The sequence below is a fragment of the Gracilinanus agilis genome, chromosome 3, assembly GCF_016433145.1.
Source record: "Gracilinanus agilis isolate LMUSP501 chromosome 3, AgileGrace, whole genome shotgun sequence".
Classification (NCBI taxonomy): Eukaryota; Metazoa; Chordata; class Mammalia; order Didelphimorphia; family Didelphidae; genus Gracilinanus; species Gracilinanus agilis.
The window spans coordinates 88723181-88743823 of NC_058132.1; the positions used below are offsets into that span (position 1 = coordinate 88723181).

General features: G+C 35.2%; 2 protein-coding genes across 2 annotated transcripts; both read left to right on the forward strand.

Moving 5' to 3' along the window:
• The first annotated feature begins 13951 nt into the window (after window positions 1–13951).
• LOC123241137 (olfactory receptor 51V1-like) lies at window positions 13952–14896 on the forward strand. The gene has a single exon (XM_044668838.1). It carries the CDS (start codon window positions 13952–13954, stop codon window positions 14894–14896), a length of 945 nt encoding a protein of 314 aa, XP_044524773.1.
• Window positions 14897–19698: 4802 nt separating this feature from the next.
• On the forward strand, window positions 19699–20643 carry LOC123238700 (olfactory receptor 51V1-like). The gene has a single exon (XM_044665907.1). The coding sequence runs from the start codon at window positions 19699–19701 to the stop codon at window positions 20641–20643; it is 945 nt and encodes a 314-aa protein (XP_044521842.1).

Sequence of the window (20643 nt, forward strand, 5' to 3'; positions counted from 1 at the left end):
ATTCCATGATACCACTTCCCTGAATATCTTCCATTTCCACTAATGAAAATCTGATGCTATTTTCTTTGTTACCACCTTCTCTGAATTTATCTGAATTTTTCCATTCATGATATTATTTACTCCTCAAAAGTTAAATTACTGGTAACATGCTAAGAACGTCTTATACTAACCATTCTTGTATTATTATTTTGTTGGTCCTTTGAAATTATAACTCTTGAGATTTAGAGGCAACAGTTCAAAAAGATACAGTCTAAATGTGAGAATACATCTCTCAGAAATGTGATTTTAGGGAATACTGAGTAGAATTTTTACAATGTGTAGAAAAAGAACCAATTAAAAGCTCTCAGTTAAACACCAAATTAGAAATCATGAAAATCAAAGGAGAAATTAATAAAATTGAGAGTAAGAAAATTATTTCACTAAGACAAGAAGTTGGTTTTATGAAAAATAAATAAAATTGATAAACAACTGATCAATATGATAAAAAATAAGGCAGACAAAAATGAAAATATCAATATAAAAAATGAAAAGGACAAGATTCCAAACAATGGAGAGAAAATTAAAATAGTTATTAAGATTATTTCACCAATTATATAACAACAATTCTGATAATCTAAGTGAAATAGATGAATACTCAAACAACTATAAATTGCCAAGATTATCAGAAGAAGAAACTGGATACTTAAACTATCCCATCTCAGAAAAAAAAATTTGAATGAGTCATCAATGAACTATCTAGGGAAAAGCTCATGGGCAAGACAAATTCATAAGTGAATTCTACCAAACATTTAAAAAATAATGAATTCCAATACTCCATGAACTATTCAGAAAAAAAGCTGAGGGATATGCTCTACCAAATTCCTTTTATGACAGATATGGTAATGATACCTAAACCAGGAAGACCAAAAACAGAAAGAAAACAATAGACATATCCCTAAAGAATATTGATGGAAAAAAATTTAAACAAAATGCTTACAAGGATCTTGTAGCAAATATATTAAAAAGATCAAACACTATGACTAGGTGGGTTTTATACCTGGAATACATGGATGGTTTAATATCAAAAAAAACATCAGCATCAATTTTTTTTTGTGACAGCAAAGAAATAGAAATTGAAGGGATGTTCTTCATTTGAAGAATAGCTGAACAAGTCTCAGTATATGCATGTAATGGAATACTATTGTGCCATAAGAAATGGCAGTCAAGATGATAATGAGAAAACCTGGGAAGAGTTATATGAAGTAATGTAATGCAAGCAGAACAAGGAGAGTATTGTATGCAGTAACATTAATGCAAATCAACACCACAAACCTAGGAGACAATTGAAGAAACAAGCATCCTATTTCCCAAGGTGATGGACTCAGGGTAAAGAATGGGAAACACATATTTGGTATAACCTATGTGTGCATTAGTTTTTCTTGGCTATACTTCATTATTACAAAGGTTTCTTTCCTTTTTTTAATTTCAGAGGGGAAAGAATTTGAAGGGGAGTGGAGAGATAATATTTTTTTAAATATGTGTAAAGAGGGCGATCAAAGCATTTAAAAGAAAATACATAGAACAACAAGGAAATATAAACTAGCATGGCACCTGTGAAAGTAACAGGTTGAACTTATTATAAGGATTTAAAAACTAAGTTTCTAGAATATTGCTAAAAGGTGTCTTCATTTCTGAACTAGCTGCATTCAATTTGTTCTTCTTTTATTTCTTTACCATTTGTCCATCAGGAACCTTGCCTCACTTTTTTCATCTTGTGCATGCATGTATGTGTGTGTGTTGTGTATATGTATTATATGTTTGTATATGATTGTGTTTGTGTTTGTATATGGTCTTTTCTCAGTAGGTTATATGTTACTCAAAGCGGAGACTTTTTTCTTTTTTGTATTTTCATCCCTATTTCCTTATACATAATAGATGCTTAATAAATGCTTATCAACTACTAACTTCACAATTTCATATGCAGCTTATCCTATTTAAATTTGAATATGAGAATTCTCTATTTTCAGTAATTAAGTACATAATAAAAATAATTTTTAAAGGACAGATATGGAATTACTCTTTTTTAAAAATCCTGACAGGGCCAATGGAAATAACAACTCCTGCTTTTCAAATGCTTTCATTGACAAATAATTTTAATCTCTACAAACAGATTTTATGCTCATAGTGGAATTAGAAAAAAAGAAAGGTAAGAAACCTAGAGTGTATGATATGTCATTAAAATATGATAAAGAAGTTGCAGACTTTCTTTCTGTCTTGCTACCACCCAGTACACACTCAAGCCAAAATATCAAAATCTTCTATCCCTGTTGGATTTTGTCTTCTCTCTTAATCTCACTCAGCCTCATCAAAATCAATAAAAGTTATCCAGCTTTATTTTGTTTTTAAAATAACAACTGCAAAATATCATGGGAACAAAAGTAAGTAAAAGGAATTAGTTAAAGGAATAAAGGAATAAAACTTTTAAGTTCTGGAAGCATTTGGTGGTGTCTGAAAAGAGAAAAAAAAGCCTCTCTCTTTCCATCATTCCACATTCACCCTCTTCTCCCATTTCCTCTAGATCAGAGGGAAAAGAAGAGATGAAGAAAAAAAATGGATGGGTGAAGGAAGAAACAACTCCCTGCTGCTTGCATAGAGTATTTAGAAAGCATTTCTCAGGTTATAATGCTGATATGACTGTAGTCAATCTCTTTACATTGTGGACCATAGCTAGTGACAGGATAGTACCTTTAGCTATTATACCTATGGCTCTTTAAGACTTACAAATAATTTTTTATGGTATCTTATTAGACTTGCGCAACAACCTTGCAATTCAAGTAGGTGCTCTTATTATTCCACTTTTACAGTTGAAGTTCAGAGAGTTTATGTATGTTGCCCAGGCTAGTTTAGTGTGTAAATTAAATATCAATGTGACCCCAATTCCAGAAAGACTCACCTCATTGGGTAGGGTACCATTTAGTCCTGCGATTTGGATTGCCTACATGGAGATGCAGTTCCTGATCAATGGATGCCCATGTGGGTGTTGTGGATCGCTCTAGAACAGGGTGTAATGTAAATACTAGCCAATTAGAACCTTTGAGTAGGAGGGATTAAATGAGGTTCAAAAAGCCAGCAGGAGGAGTGGGGGGAGGCTCTGTTTTGCTTCTCTTCTTGGACCAACCATTCTCTCTCTATTCTATCTCAATCTCATCAGGTCTGGCAATTCTTCCTAGCTGGGCCAAAGAAATTGTGGTCTATCTGGCTAAGTGATCTCTAATGAGCAGAGGCTTATAGCCCCATTGAACCCACACAACTGAGACCATGGCAACTGGAACCTGGAGTCAAAGAGGCATGGCAACACTTGGAGATTTTTAATTATTCTCCTCTTACTTTCTCTCTTTCACTTTTACTAATAAATGAGCATAATTCCATATATAATCTCCAAGATTAATTTTAATCATTTATATCAGTGTCTGAGGCAGGATCTGAACTTAGGTCTCTCTGACTTCAAGTCCAGGGCTCTATGAGCATTAGGGACAATACTCCAAAGTACACATGAAGATTGCATGAGCAGAGCATTCTGAGCATACTTAAAAGCTCTAGTCTCATTAGACAATCCACTTGTTCCATTAGAAAGAAAATATATGACCATATTCTGGATTATATTACATCTTGGGATTTTAGTATTAAATATGGGAATGACTCAATACCAGGCTGAGGACTGACTTGCAAGTCAATGTAGCTGACCTAATCTATTATGATATATGTGGAAATCTTTCCAAAAATATATCTCCTGACCTTTTAAAATAGTATAAAGCAAACAATTACACAATCATGGAACTGAGGGGTACATTAACACTACAGGTATACATTGTGTCATTTAGTCTCTTTTGAGAATATAATTTTATATCTTAGCTCATATTTACCAAATGTGACATTGAAATCAATTAATTCCATCTATCTGAGCCTTAATTTCTCTATATTTAAAATTGTGGTATTTCTTGTATTATCTACCTCTTAGAGTTTTAATGGAAGGGGGTTTGTGAGCTTAAAGTGCTATACAACTGTGAGGTATTACTTTTATTTACAAAGTAACCAAATGGAAATTCCACTGTGTCTCTGTTCCTCTTTTTTTTTTTTTTTTTTTAATCTAGCATGGCTTTCCTTGGTACCTACTAAGGGGACCAGGGATAAATCATTGGAATTTTAAGGACATGCTACTCAGATTTGGTCTGAGTTGTATACCTATTAAGGGAAGTAGAATTCTCCTACCTCTTGAGGGATCTATATAAGGCCTAAAAAACCCAAAAGATATTTATTTTATTCCTTAATAATTATTAAAGTTTTGTTAATGTTTCATACAGGAGATAATAAAGAGACAGAAACAATGCATCATTATAGAATTTTTAAATTATTTAATTCTGTGGTCGATTTCTACCTCTTGCCCCTCCTATAATTATTTTATTTCCATTTTGTTATGATATTATTTCTGTTTATATACCCTCCTATCTTCCTGGACATGGGTTAACCCAAAGGTAATACCTAAACACAAAAGACTATTACTCTTATTAGAATGAGATGAATATATAGAATTAGAAATAAAGTACAAAAAGAACCTTTAAGATAAAGAAATAATTGCTAAATAGAGATGACGGAAGATTTTAAGAACAATAATACAATAGAAATCCCTGTTTGGCTCCAAAATATAACTTACTATGCATAACTTTCAGGATTACATTTTGTAAACTACCAAACTATGAACTAAGAAACTCAAAAATCAACCTTAATTTAGAAATGAGATTTAAAGAGCCTAAGTAATTCATCTGGTGCTACACAGCCATTCTTAAAGCTCAGATTATTATTTAGGTCTTTCTTACTCCATGATTAAGGGTGTTACCTAATTTGACAACCTTTAAAATCTTTCCATGTGGGATATTATGTTTGGAACCTGATAGGTGGCCAGACATTTTTAACTTTTTGCAATCTTTAATGAGAAAACAATAAACGCTGATAATGTTTTTGAGGTATTTCATTACCAGGAGAAGAAAAGTTCAATAATCATGCTTGATCCCTCTAATAAAGGTTACCATAGGAATTTTTCACCATTTTGATCATTTCATTAATTTTCAGCAGTATTCTATAATTCTGGGAGATTCCTGAGCTCTTGACATTTTAGAGAGAAAGAAAAATGTCAGAGAATGTTTGGTAGGGAAGGCAAACAGCCAAAGAGAGTCTCTGATCATGCTCCATAATTCATTTGGCAAATGGCAAGTGATGAAAAAATTAAATGTAGAAATATAAAATATGTTTTGTCACATATCACCATCCCTCATTACTCCATACTTGTAAACCTAGTGAGGGAGGGAGGTCATTTCTTCATTCTATATTGGTGTCTGCCCCATTTATTATGGTTGTAATGTAGTAGTAGAAGTAGTAGTAATAGTAGTAGTAGTAGTAGTAGTAGTAGTAGTAGTAGTAGTAGTAGTAGTAGTAGTAGTAGTAGTAGTAGTAGTAGTAGTATGTTTGTTATTGTGGTAGTCTGTTTATGAACATATTTATTTATGAGCAGGGGTATTTAATATTAGAATCCATGGTCATGAAGTTAATTTATATCAATGGAACAAGAACATACAGAAACATAAAGAATAAAGAAAAAATGTCCATGAGACTCTGCCTTTATAATCCAATCTTGAGCAGGGAGGTTGAAAAGGTCTCATCCCTGGGCTCAAAGTGGCACTGAGGGAATGTTATGACCAGTAGGGGGCTAAGGTAGTATATGGGATAACTCAGGAGAAGCCCAAACCACAGCTTGATATGAGAATAGGATTTGTTCACCACACCAGCTGGGCTAAGCCTCCTTTAAGAGTGAGAATTCTCTTGCTACCCACAAGCCTTAGAGACCAGTCTCTGGCAGTACAGTTGAGTAGAAGGTAACCAGGAAATAGAATGTTGATTCCTGAAAACTTTGCTTATATTTAAGGGTTAGCACTACCTTAATGCAGCTATGATCAGTTCAAGATGTTATCAGGATCTGACTACACAAATACAGATGTTGTCAACAAGGTAAGTTTTTAGACTTTTAAGGATCATTATAGGCTTAGAGATTAAAATGGGTTTATTTGGTAAATTGAAGGGTAGATAATTGGGAGAAGGTGAGTGGGTGATGGATACCCTGAATAATCTTGCCTAAAGTATTATAAGTATAAATAAATATTTAAAATGAAGATGTCCCCTAAGGAGCAGATTTCAAAAGGACCTTGGTGGTCTCCCTCTGACTCTGGAGCTGTTTGTTGCTGAGCCCAGGGCTATGCAATCTCTGGTTTAGATGCTATTGAAATTCTTATTTTTTGTTGAATGATCTTGAATGTAAATAAAGCTTATTGGCTATGCCCATAAAAGGTCTTTGATATGGCTACCAATGAAGGTTGACTCTGCCTGCCTTCCTATATCAAAACTTTCCACTTCCCAGGGCCCAGACTGTCACTTCCTGCCTCCCTAACCTAAGGAGAAGAAGAAGCCCCTGAGGGGTCTGTGGACCTCAATTTATACCCTGTCCCTAACTGTCACCTTGGTACATGCCCAGGACTGCTTTGCCATGTTCTGAGATCCAAAATGGCAAAATGCTTTTTTGTGCCTACAGAAAATGGCTGCCCATTTCTGTATATTACAGGAATTATGCACAGGGTATAAAAACATATTCCCTGGTTTCTGTACATTTCCTACTTTTTGACACTTGTCTTTACAGATACTGAAAGTAGAGCAGAAAGAGCCTGTGAATTGTACAAGATGATAGAACCTTTTCTACTCAAAAGTTGTTGTTTTCCCCCAAAGTACAGCTAGTGGCATAGCCATGAAAGTGAGCCCTTCCCCAACAAATAAAGACACTGACATTTAGGAAACAATTTCTGGATGCAGGACTATACATCTATTCCCCATCCTTACTAATTTTTGCTAGTATCAGAAATTCCTATAGCCCAGACTTAAGCCCTGATCTTCAGAAAACTCACTTTGAGATTCCTGGGAAATATTATATCCTGTTTTGTAGTCAGAATGGAAGATATGTCTACATTAAAGTATCAGGGAATATTTACCTAAGAATTCTGTGCCTAGTACTACCCCCATGAGAAACATCTCCTCCTTTTTGCTCCCCCAGAGATTCACCACAGCGACTGAATTTCTATGGGCTCTGAGGAGATGCTGACCTATTCTGACTGTTTTATTATTACTTCTTCCCCCTCTTGCCTAGGAAAGAGCCATCTCTCAAAGTACATAGCCAGAAGGGGAACACATTGTACTCCCACTATATCTCTTTCTTTCTCAATTCCTGACTCAGTTTGAAGTTATTGCAAGATAACTAGGTTATTATTATTCCTATTGACTCCCAGAGGAGTATAGGGCCGCAACCATCTCACGCCAATGGACTCTGTTCTGGGCAACATCCCCCAACTGGGCATCTCACGCCAACGGACTCTGATCTGGGCAACTTCCCCCAACTAGGCATATCTTTGCCAGGTCTGTTTTGGCCTTCCAACTTTCCTCCTCCCTGGTGGGTTCCATATTTTTTTTTCATAGCGTCCTGACTGATGGGATACTGAATTGCTCTTTCCCAGAGTCTGGTATTGGAGATCTTTTCAGGCCATCTGATGTTCAAGATTTGACATAGGCATCTGTTAACAAAGACCTGGAGTTTGTTGGTTTTTGCCAGCCCGCATTGTGGACTCTGTTGGAGAGCAATCTTCCAGACTAGGTGATCCTAGGTTTTGTTGGTTTAATGAGGTTGCAGTTTCTGTAGCAAATGAAATTTTTAAGGGGTGAGGTTGCTAGCCTGGAGCCCAACCCTCCACCTTTTTCAGCCAGGCTTGGGACCGTCCTTGGCAGAGTTAGATAACTAGGTTATATAGTAGATAATTAGTTAGGAAGCTATGAGTTCAATTTCTTTCCTAGACCCTTACTAGTTGAATGACCTTGGACAAGTAATGATCACTCTCAAACTGAGTTGCCTCATAAGTAAAATGTAGGCAATTGTGGTCCTGCCTCATTAAACTGTTGGGATAAAAAAAATGGGAACATATGTAAATTGTTTTACAAACATTAATGTCTTATGTAAATGTCATCTGTGTCATCTAGTGCAATTTCCACTCCTTTTACTTCCATTACTACCTTCTTTTCCTTGAGGCTTTCCCACCCAGTTATTGTCTCAGCTGATCCAGCATTGCATTATGTATTATTTGAATGTCAAGAAGAGGTAAAGAATCTTTATCTATGTAACAGAATGGAACTAAAAACATTAAAATTTCACCTAAGCTTTCATAATTCTTTTTTTTCTTTTTAATAAAATTTCTTCTATTTCCCCCCATAATTAGATGTTAAAAAACATTTCCAATACTTTAAAAATAATTTTGAATCTCAAAATTCAGGCTTTCTCTGTCAACACCCTCCCTACCAGACAGTAAGCAATTTCATATAGATTTTACATTGCCATCATGTAAAACATTTTCCTATATAAATCTTTTTGTGGAAGGAAATGAATGAAAAAATTAAGAAAGAAAGTGAAAAAAGGTTAATTTGGTCTGAATTTAGACTCCATCAGTTCTTTCTGTGGAAATAGATGGAAGTTTATTAATTACTGTGCTGAAATTTAATAACATAATGGTCAACCTGGATTCCAGAGGACTACTAAAGAATTATGCTACCCACCTCCAGATAAAGAAGTGGAAACTCAGAATTCAGAGTGGAACAAATATTTTTTGGATATGGTCAACATGGAAAATAGTTTTGATTCACTATACATGTTTGTAGTGGATTGTAGATAATTAAAACAAATGAAATATTTTTAAAAGAATTGCTAATTCTACTCTAACCAATTCACATGTGTTGACATGGAATCTAGAGTCCCCAAACTTGTGGCTTAGTGAGATCTGATGAACCCCAAGTTTCAGAAATAGCTTGTAGGTTGGAGACCCCAAAGCTTGTGCTTCTTCCCAGTTCCCTTGAGAATCTGGGACTATCAGTTGTGAACTGAATAATGGACCCCAGGGTAAATGCTAAATACCCTTTTGTCTTGGGTAGTCTTCCCCAATGGGGACACACCTGGGCAGGGACTATCCTTTAGTATCCATTGGGTAAGCAGCCCCTTCCCTTACACCCTAGTCTCTAGCTATGATTCCCATTCCTAGGCTTGATTGTATACTGTCAGTATAATGTCAATAATCTCTCCCAGCCCTGGATCTTCCCAAATGGTATATAAATTCCCCAATTTCCTTTGTTCCTTGGAGTCCTCATCTAGGGCAGTGTCACTCCCAGGGGGGGTCAGGGAGCAGAGCAAAGCAGTGTTCATTTCTTAGACTCTGCACAATGCACAGCTCTGCAGAAGAGGCCAGGTAGCCCTAATCCCCCTTACCCTTGATTAAAGAGTGATTTTATGACTATTTAATAATTCCGTGTTTTTTCCAAGTTAACACATGAATTCCCAATATAATATTGCTTGACAAGTTATCTCCAGTCCGTAGGTGAAGGTCTCCAAGATGTCCAAGTAGAGGGAACACTGTAGATATCGAACCCCAAGCACAGTGCCTGACAAATAGGTGCTTAATAAATGCTCACTGAACTGACTGTTCCATTTTTTCCCTTTTTATTTTTTTAATTTTTTAATTTAATTATTTAATTTAGAATATTTTTCCACGACTACATGACTCATGTTCTTTCCCTGCCCTCCTCAATCCCTTCCATTGCCAATGAATAATTCCACTGGGTTCCACATGCAACATTGTTCAAAGCCTACTTCCACATTATTAATATTTTCAATAGAGTGATAATTTAGAATCTACATCCCCAACCATATCCCCATCGAACCATGTGATCAAGAAACTGTTTTTCTTCTGCATTTTTACTCCCACAGTTCCTTCTCTGAATGTGGATAGTGTTCCCTCCCATAAGTACAGATGACATTTTTTATCATGAGTTCTTTCGGATTGTTTTAGATCATTTATTGTTGAGAATAGCTGTTATTCACAGTTGTTCATTGTACAATATTCCCATCACTATGTTCTCTTGGTTCTGCTTACTTCTCTCTCTAGTACATATTAGTCTTTCCATGGCCTTCTGCTCATCATTTCTTATAGAATAATAATATCTTATTATAATCATATATTGTAACTTACTTAGCCATTCCCCAATTGATGAGTATCCCTTTAGTTTCTAGTCATTTGCCTCCTCAAAAAGAGCTACATAAAATATTTTTGTACATATAGGTTCTTCCCCTTCTTGTTTTTTTGTCTCTTTGGGATACAAAAGTAGTAACAGAATTTTTGGATCAAAGGCTATGAACTGTTTTATTGTGCTTTGGGCATAGATTCAAATTGCATTCCAGAATGAATGGCCCTGTTCACAACTCCTACAACAGTGCATTAGTGTCTCAATTTTCCATATCCCTTCCTAGTTTTGTCATTTTCCTTTTCTGTCATAATAGCCAATCTGATAGGTTTGAAGTGATACTAAGGAGTTATTTCAATGTTAATTTCTCAATTTTTATTTATTTTCTAATAATTTTTAGTTTTGTTTTTTTGCAGGAATATAAAGAACTTCAATCGCTTTGTCTGAGAAGTGCCTGTTTATATCATTCAGCCATTTCAACTGGAGAATGATTTGTATTCATCTACATTCAAGCCATCATTATATGTATTTGAAAAATGAGGCCTTTATTAGGGAGATTTATTGTAAAATTTTTACACAATTATGATAGCTGTGTATTATTCTCCATTCTATTTCCCCCCTATTTACTTTCTGACCAACACATATCTCAATTTGTCTTCTTTTCGACCCTTCCTCTCATTTTCTATAGGATAATATTTCCCTTTATACACAATTGATTGTATATGTTCTTCCCTCCTTGAGCTAATTCCTATGAGATCAAAGTTCACATGCTCCCCTTTCCACCTCCCTCATGTTCCCTTCCACTATAAAAACTCTTTCACAATTATTTTATGTATGATAATTTATCACATTCTATTTTCCCTTCCCTGATGCATTCCTCTTTCTTATGACTTCATTTTATTTTATTTTTTGAAATAATCCCATCATATTTAATTCACACCTTGGTCCACTTTCTATGTCATAATCCTTCTATCTTAATAATGATAATCATTTTCCCATGTAGATATGCATACAATTTAACCTTGTTGAATATCTTTTGTTTACTTTTTCCTGTTTACCTTTTCATGATTCTCTAAAGTCTTGAATTTGACAGTCAAATTTTCCATTCAGTTCTGATCTTTTAATTGGTAATATTTGAAAGTTCTCTATTACATTGAATATCCATTTCCCCCCCTAAGGATTATGCTTAGGTATGCTCCATGATTCTTGGTTGAAGTCATAGCTCTATTGGTGTCTAGATTATCACATTCTAGGCCTTACTATTCTTTACTGTATAAACTGCTAAATCTTGTTATCCTGACTTGTTTTATGATATTAGAATTGTTTCTATTTGACTCCATGCCATAAATCTGGGAGTTCTGGAATTTGTCCATAATAATCCCAGCAGTTTTTACTTTGGGATATCTTTCAGGAGGTGATCCGTATATTCTTTCAATTTCTATTTTACCCTCTGGTTCTAGAATATCAAGGAAATTTTCCTTGATGATTTCTTGAGAGTTAATGTCTAAGCTCTTTTTTTTTTGGTCAAGGATTTTAGGTAATTTAAAAATTCTTATATCTCCTATATTTATTTCCAGATCAATTGCTTTTCCAATGAGATCTTTTATATTTTATTCTTTTTAAATTTTCATTCTTTTTTTGTTTGATTGTTTCTTGATGTCTAAAGTATTCATTACATTCCACTTACCTAATTCTAATTTTAATACATTATTTTTTTGCAGGTGGGTTTTGTGATTCCTTTTCCATTTGGTCAATTCTAATTTTAAAAAAAATTCATTTTCTTCAATGAATTTTATATCCCTTTTTCCATATGTCTACCTTTTAAAAAGTTCTTTTTGGTGTATTTTTGTATATCATTTTTTCATTGATCAATATTACTTTTTAAAAGGTTCTTTTTCTTCATTGATTTTTTGTGTTTCTTTTATCAATTGCCATATCTCATTTATTTTCCCAATTTTTGTTCTGCTTCTTATTTGATTTTTCAAATCTTTTTTTAAAACCCTTAACTTCTGTATATTGGCTCCTAGGTAGAAGAGTGGTAAGGGTGGGCAACGGGGGTCAAGTGACTTTCCCAGGGTCACACAGCTGGGACGTATCTAAGGCTGGATTTGAACCTAGGACCTCCAGTCGCTAGGCCTGACTCTCAATTGACTGAGCTACCCAGCTGCCCCCCACTGAGCTACCCAGCTGCCCCTTCAAATCTTTTTTCAGCTCCTCCACTTATTCTTTTTTTTGACTTGAGAGCAATTCATATTTCCTTGGAGGTTTTAGATATAGCAGTATTGGCCTTGCTATCTTTTTCTGAATTTGTGTGTGTATGAATATGTATATAGATGAAATATTTAAACAAATAATAAAAAGAATAAAAATTTTGTGTAATGAGTGACTGAAATCTCATTTGCATAATATTTCTCACTGGGACAGAATTGTTTATTCGCTGTTCCTTGCCTCTGTGGGGGGCAAGATTAAACAATATTTTTTTTTCTTCTGAAAAACTACTGGAACTGAGTGTCTTCTTTATTAATTCTTGAAATCAGACCAGCCTTTGTCTTCTCTCCCAACTTATTTAATACTTCATATCTCTGGGAGGTCATGATTCTTGAATAATCAGTTTCCATCAATGAGAAGAGTATTATGTAAATGTCCATTGAGTCACCCATTACAGTTATATTCTCTCCAATTTTTCAGGAAATTATATGGTTGCAAAGATATGGCCTGTCATAGTATATATTCTTCAAAAGTCTCTTCTTCATTTGTCATATTTTCTTTAGGAATTCCTTCAAATTTTAGAGATTAGGTTGGAAAAATTTTGTAGATATAATAAAATAGAAGTGTAAATAATTATTAATATAATTTTTTTTAAAAAGGGATTTAGTGAGTTTTTTTTCTCTTTCAACGGAAACCAGTTGCTAAAATTTAACTTATATCCTTATTTGGAATAAGAAAGTATTTTATGATAGAATGAAATGATTGAATGATTATCACTGCTGAATTTAGAGACTGGGGACTTAGAGCATATTCCCCTGGTTTCAGAAGAGTACAAATGAATTGGCCATCCCAAGAGAATAAATCTTCTCCCAGGATTATTAGCAACAGTCTTACATAAATCCAATTGTCCCATTTCCTTTATTCCTGATGCCAAGGAAAAGAAACAGCTTTCTTTCATGCCCTATTATTGGAAATTATGGAATGTAGAAACCTATTTACCAAATAACTAATGGGGGGTTAGTGAGGAAAGGAAGTGATTGGAAGAGAGAAATCAACAGAGATCAAATGGATAAGATGACATTGTGAGAAAAGGGCTTCTCTGACAACCATTCCTTCTTGCTCTAATGATCAGTGATTTCATTGGAAGAAAAATATTCCAAATATATGAAACAAAGCAATAAGGGTCCTTTTCCTTCCAATTGTTTACCCTCTTCAGAACAATACTTCTTGGTAAGAATTTTTACCATTACTCCGACTTTCTATCTGTTCATACCTCATAGTTATTAAGACTCAAGACAATGAGCTTATATTTTCTCTAACTCTCAGAAAGAAGATTCACATCAAGGACATTGAAATTTATACCTTATTGTCAAGAGATAAAATTATATGGAACTGAGAAGTGGGTAAGTAATACTTCCCCCCACTCTAGGGAAATTATACTTCTTTTTTATTCAGTTCCTGAACTTCACCACATGACATTTTTATGCTGTTTAAGATTGTCATGACTATCTTTTCCTTTCCTTTCTGGCAGAAAATCTGATGGTAATATGAATTTAAGACTAATTCCCTGAGGAAGGAATCACTGACCTCATTTCATTGTCACCTGTGTTCACTGATGTTTGTTCTGACCAGCCCGAACATTACATCCTCACTCTTCTTCCTCACTGGCTTGCCAGGACTAGAAAAATCCTATACTTGGATTTCCTTACTCTTCTTTTCCATCTATGCCATGGTCCTCTTGGGTAACTGCATGATCCTCCATGTGATCCAGACTGACCCTAGTCTGCATGAGCCCATGTTTTATTTTCTGGCCATGTTGGCCTTCACTGACCTGTGCATGGGGTTGTCCACTGTTTACACTGTTTTAGGTATCCTGTGGGGGATCGTCCAAGAGATTACTCTTGATGCCTGTATCCTTCAGACTTATTTCATCCACGGACTGTCTTGCATGGAGTCGTCTGTACTACTTGCCATGTCATTTGACCGCTATGTTGCAATCTGCAACCCACTGAGGTATACTACCATCTTGACCAACCCCAGGATCATTCAAATTGGAGTGGCTATTTTAATCCGAAGTTTTCTGTTTATTACTCCTCCCATTATCCGCCTGAAGTTTTTTAATTATTGCCGCCCCCACATTCTTTCCCACTCCTTCTGTCTGCATCAGGACCTTCTGCGCTTGGCTTGCTCTGACATCCATTTCAACAGTTTCTATGCTCTGGCTTTAGTGATCTGTACCCTACTCTTAGACTCTCTGCTCATTCTTATATCTTACATCCTGATTCTTCACTCAGTCTTGGCTATTGCATCCCGTGAAGAGAGACTCAAGTCCTTCCAGACCTGTGTCTCTCACATTTGTGCCGTCCTGGTTTTCTATATACCTATCATTGGCCTGACAATGGTACACCGTTTTGGGAAGCATCTTTCTCCACTGGTACATGTACTCATGGGGAATATCTATATCCTTTTCCCACCGCTGATGAACCCCATCATTTATAGTATAAAGACTCAACAAATCCGAAGCAGAATTCAAAGGTGGTTTTCTCTGAAAAAAGAATAAACTATTCATAATATGGCTTTGTCCATCAAAATCACACCTTTCTTTTGACTCTCAGGATCAGAAGGGTAAGTCCATTATATGGCTAAGTGAATAGAGCACTGAGCCTGGAGTCAGGAAGATCTGATTTCAATCTGGCATCAGGATAGTTATGAGGGATTTAAAACAAAAGTGGTAGTGGGAATTGCAGAAACAATACCTACTCTATCTTGTAACTCAGTTCTGGAACAACTTCATTTCCCTTTCGATCCATTTATGCATCTAGTCCAATTTCTGCCTTGTAAGAAAACTTTATCCTAGTATGAGAATTGAGACAAAACTTCATTGCATTGCTCGGACCTAGCCCTACATGGATGAAAAACTGACTCACTTCTATCTGTTGCTTAGAGTCCCTTTACTAACCTAGTCAGATCCAAAGACTGATGCAAGGAGCTTTCTCACACTTATACAGCTTGAGCATCCTGTGTGTCTCATCTGAAAATTGGCCATGTACTAGCCAATTAATCATTATTTCCATATTCCTTTGATTGAATACAGACACTTAGGGACTAAAGGGGACACTTCTTCTTCTGATTTCAAGCCATTGTATCTATTCCTGATATTTCCTCTAATTAGAAATTAGAATAGATCATTTTGTGTCCTGGTTAGTATCCTGATAATTGTTTTCTTTTATTAATTAGTATTATGTGAAGAACTGCTTTTAATGCATAAAGATTTGTTTTCCACTATATTTGGGATCCAGTGTCAAAGCTAAGGAGGGCTGTCCCTGATTTGTTATGTAATTGGCATGTGTTACTTAATAAATCAATACACTCAAAAACTCATACTTTTGCTCCTCAGTCATTTCATCTTTCATTTACTACACTTACTAGTTCTGGGATCCTGGGCAAGTCATTTATTTAACCTCTGATTCTCTCAATTTCCTCAATGGTAAAATTATGGTAATAAAAGTACCTACATCATAGGTCTGTTGTTAGTATCAAATGATGTAATATTTGTAACAAGTTTAGCACAATACATAGTATTTAGTTGACACTTTATAAATATTTTTTCCTTTCCTTTCATTCATCAGGAGAGTTTGGCAGACCAAATTGAAGAATTTTAGGAGTCAGTCCTTTTTTCAGAAATATCAGTGTTAGGAAAAACACATGTACATGGGAGAGATTTTTATCATGCATCTCCCTGAACATCTTGGTTCAAAATACTATTCATGGGATTTTAAGCATGAAAGTAACAATATTGAATAGGTAAGAAAATATATTAGTTAAATTTCAATTTGTCAGAGTCCTATGAAGTTTCTCTTACTGTATTAGCTTTATTCTAAAGTAAAGCAAAAACTCACTGGGCTAGTTTCAGGGTCTGATTCCCATTATCTGGGATTGGAGGGGATGCTGCAGTACAATAAAGAATACAGGAGTGGTAGAGATAAAATATGAGGGTTCACACTTAGAGGCTACTTTATTATTCTTTGAATTAATTAATGTTTAATGCATGATTAAATTTGTTTATGTTCAGGAAATGTTTTCTAGGGTTGAAAGCAGCCACTTTCCTCAAAACAATCAGTAAAACCTTCTTGAGAATTAGAAAGAATTTAGATTCAGGGGTTAGAAGACTTATTTTTAATTCTCCATTAACTTGCTGGGTGATCCTGGGGCAAATCCTAATATCTCTGAGCTTCCGTTTCTTAATTTGTAAAATGAAAGCTTAATAGTAGAAACTCACAAGTATCCATTTGATATATTTGAATCTGAAGGCATACCCAGAGTGCTAAGCCTGAATCAAGAAGATCTGAGTTCAGATATTGTTTTGAACTCTCACAATCTATGTATACCTAAGTAAGTCATTTCACCTGGGCTAATTCAGTTTCTGCATGTGTAAAACGGGGATAATAAAAATTATTTCTCAGAGTTTTTGTGAGGATGAAGTGAAATAATAATTATAAAGCATTAGGACATCTTCTGGTTCATAGTAAGTACTATTAAAACATTAATTATTTTATTATTATTACTGGAAAACTGAAAAGGAAGTTGGCTAAAATTAGATTGAGATCAAAATCATACATAATAAACCCTAATAAGGTCTAAAGAGACAATGCAAGTTAAATGCAAGGCTCATATTGTTGATATTGTCATTTATATAGAATTAATATAAGTACTTTTTGCAACTATGGACAGAGACAAATTAAATCAGGAAGAAGAGTGACAAAAGTATATAAATGCAACTTTCTAATATTTTATATAGACAAAATTAGTACAGAATAAAAAAGAAATTATCTCATAGGGGAAAATCCTCATATTAGTTTTTTTTAAATAATGGTCAGCTATACAATGTATCTGTGGCATTGATTTGGCTCTTTAAGAATGAGAACTATATCCCAAAAACAAATGGTCAAAGAAGAGAAATAGTCTTTTTGTCAAAGAAGAAATATAAACTGTCAACCTAAAGAAAGAATACTCGAATGTACTTATAAATGTAAGTAAAATTGAAACAATTATGATTGTTCTGGAACCTATCAGATTGGGAAAAAGAAAAATAAATAATTTTGGAAAGGTAGGCTCACATACTCCAAGCAGGGATAATGAAAGAGACTGCTATACTGGAAAATATTTTGGAACAACTACATACACCAGAACGATTACCAAATGCTCTTAACTCAGCAATAATACTATTGGACATTCCCAAAGGAATTCAGAATAGAGATGATTGATTGCAAAATATGTATAAAACAATTTTGTGGGGGTAGAAAAAACCTGAAAATAAATTGGGTGTTCATCAATTGTTGAAAAATGAATAAATCAAGCTGTTGTAAGAAATTATGAATATTAGGAATTCAGAGACCTTACGAATCATTCAGAGCAATGTAAGTAGATTTAGTTGAACATTTATGAATTAACCACTACAATGTACATCAACAAACATGAAAGGAAAATAACAGAATTGTGATCATTGTCATTATAAGTCTTGATTCCAAAAGTAGAATATATCTCTGACTTCTTATCATTGATATAAGTGACAGATCAAATATGCATATACAAGCTTAAACACACATCCACACACTTAAAGAGATATAAAATCATTTTGGAAATAATTGTTCCATTTTTGAAATAAGCAAATATGTAATTTCAAATATGAAAATCAACTTTTACAAGACGCAGAATGTATTCCTAGAGACAAATTTGAAGTGTAAATTTTACAGGGTATCAAACTGAATCATTTTATGTTTAGTCTGTGTAGTACATGATTTCATTTTTTCTTTTTATTTGTAGTGTATTTCACGTAAAAATTGAAAGGTTTTTTGAAAACCTAAACCTCCTCTGCCTCACATAATCCCTCAGTAACTCTGTGTTGAGGAAATGAAAGATCTCAATGATGATAGGTTCATAATTGTAGAGCCAGAAGAAGCCTCATAGACCATTAATTTAATTCAACAGTCTTATTTTACATATGAAGAAACAAATAATCAGTGAGGTTAAGAGATTTGCCAAATCTGGATTTGTCAATTAGGGATTTACAAGAAGGTTCTCTGACATCAATCATTCTTCTTTCCCTTGTCATACTGAATATATAGATCAGTGGTTACCAAACTTTTTTGGCCTACCGCCCCCTTTCCAGAAAAAATATTACTTATCCCCCTGGAAATTAATTTTTTTTAAATTTTAATAGCAATTAATAAGAAAGATAAATGCACCTGTGGCCATCACTGCACCCCTGGATCACTGTAGCACCCACCAGGGGGTGGTAGTGCCCACTTTGGGAATCACTGATATAGATGAATGCCTGGGTCAGAGGCTAGGGAGTTGCATCATGCTCTTGGCTTTAGAAACCCAGAGATGAGATATACATCCCAGGAGTAAACCATTCCTACTGGAGCCCAGTGGGTAATAGAATCCTGTATAAATTCTTCCTTCCTGTCATTTTGCCCATGAAGAGCAATGAGGAAAATAACCTGCAGTTTCTGAGATTGGGAGCAAGAAAGAGTAGATACAAATTGGGTGAGTTTATTAATGTGACATTGGGAAGCTCAGACAGAAGGAAAGACTTTTGGGGGAAATCTTAGGGAAAATTCCTCAGAGGTACAAAGGAACTCCTTTTGAGGTTTAACGTCTTATTTATACCTACATATTCTGGGATAGTAAAGAGAACAAAGACTCTTTTTGTACAGTACAAATCCATCTTCTAAGCTAATGTAGCCTATCCAGAATCTGAGTAAAATTGTCACCGATACAAGGACTTCTCTAAATGTCATAGTCAGGGATCATGGTTGCGCTTTCTCAGGCAATTTTTTTTTCATATTCTCCCTGAGTCCTAGAATGAAAATTTGAGGTTAGGATTCAGGCTTTGAATTCTTGGTCACATTAAAAACCTAGTCCAGTCAGATAGTGGTGTGGCCTCTTTCTTTCTTTCCTTCTTTTTTAAATCTCTTACCTTTGTCTTAGAATTGATTCTAGGTATTTGTTCAAAGGCACAAGTGTGGTAAAGGATAATCAATTGGAGTTAAGCAACTTGTCCAGGGTCTCACAGCAAGTAAGTGTCTGAGGCCAGATTTGAACTCAAGACTTTCTATCTCCATGCCTGACCTTTAATTACTGAGCTACCTACATGCCCTGATATGGTCTTCTTTTTCTCCTGGGAAATAAAATATTTTTTCTGATACAGCAGCTAATGTCACCTAGGACATATTTCAGGCCGAACTGTGTGCACTATTCTAAAATTACAGGCAAATGGCTTGTTTTCAATGAAAATGAATGAAGATTTTTCACATGGACATAGAACCTGATCTTATTTAAAAAGAGTATTCTATACTCATGTTTCCTCAACCTGGATACAATGTCAGTGCCTCCACCTTCCTCCTCACAGGGTTCCCTGGTCTGGAACAGTCATATGTGTGGATTGCTATCCCCTTCTCCTCCATCTATGCCATGGTTCTCCTTGGGAACTGCATGATTCTCCATGTGATCCGGACTGAACAGAGTCTTCATGAGCCTATGTTTTATTTCCTAGCTATGCTGGCCCTCACTGACTTGTGCATGGGGTTGTCCACGGTGCATACAGTGTTGGGGATTCTGTGGGGGCTCAGTCAGGAGATCAGTTTGGATGCCTGTATTGGCCAGTCTTACTTCATTCATGGTCTGTCTTTTATGGAATCTTCTGTCCTCCTGGCCATGTCCTTTGATCGTTACATTGCAATCTGCAACCCACTTCGTTACTCTTCTATATTAACTGCTACCAGAATAATCAAAATTGGGATAGCCATTGTGATTAGGAGCTTCCTGTTTATCACTCCTGCCATTATTCGCCTTAAGTTTTTCCATTACTGCCGACCCCATGTTCTCTCTCATTCCTTCTGTCTCCATCAGGATCTGCTCAGGCTCACCTGCTCGGACATCCGCTTTAATAGTTTCTATGCTTTGGGGCTAGTCATTTGCACCTTATTGTTAGACTCTGTCCTTATCCTTGTTTCCTATGTCCTAATCCTGAAATCTGTCTTGGCAATTGCATCTCGGGATGAGAGACTCAAATCTTTTCAGACTTGTGTCTCCCATATTTGTGCTGTTCTAGTCTTTTATATTCCCATCATCAGTCTAACTATGGTACACCGTTTTGGCAAGCACCTCTCCCCTATAGTGCATGTCCTTATGGGTAATATTTATATTCTTTTTCCACCCTTGATGAACCCAATTATCTACAGCGTCAAGACCCAACAGATCCGAAGCAGAATAAAAAGACTTTTCTCAGGGCAAATGTACTGA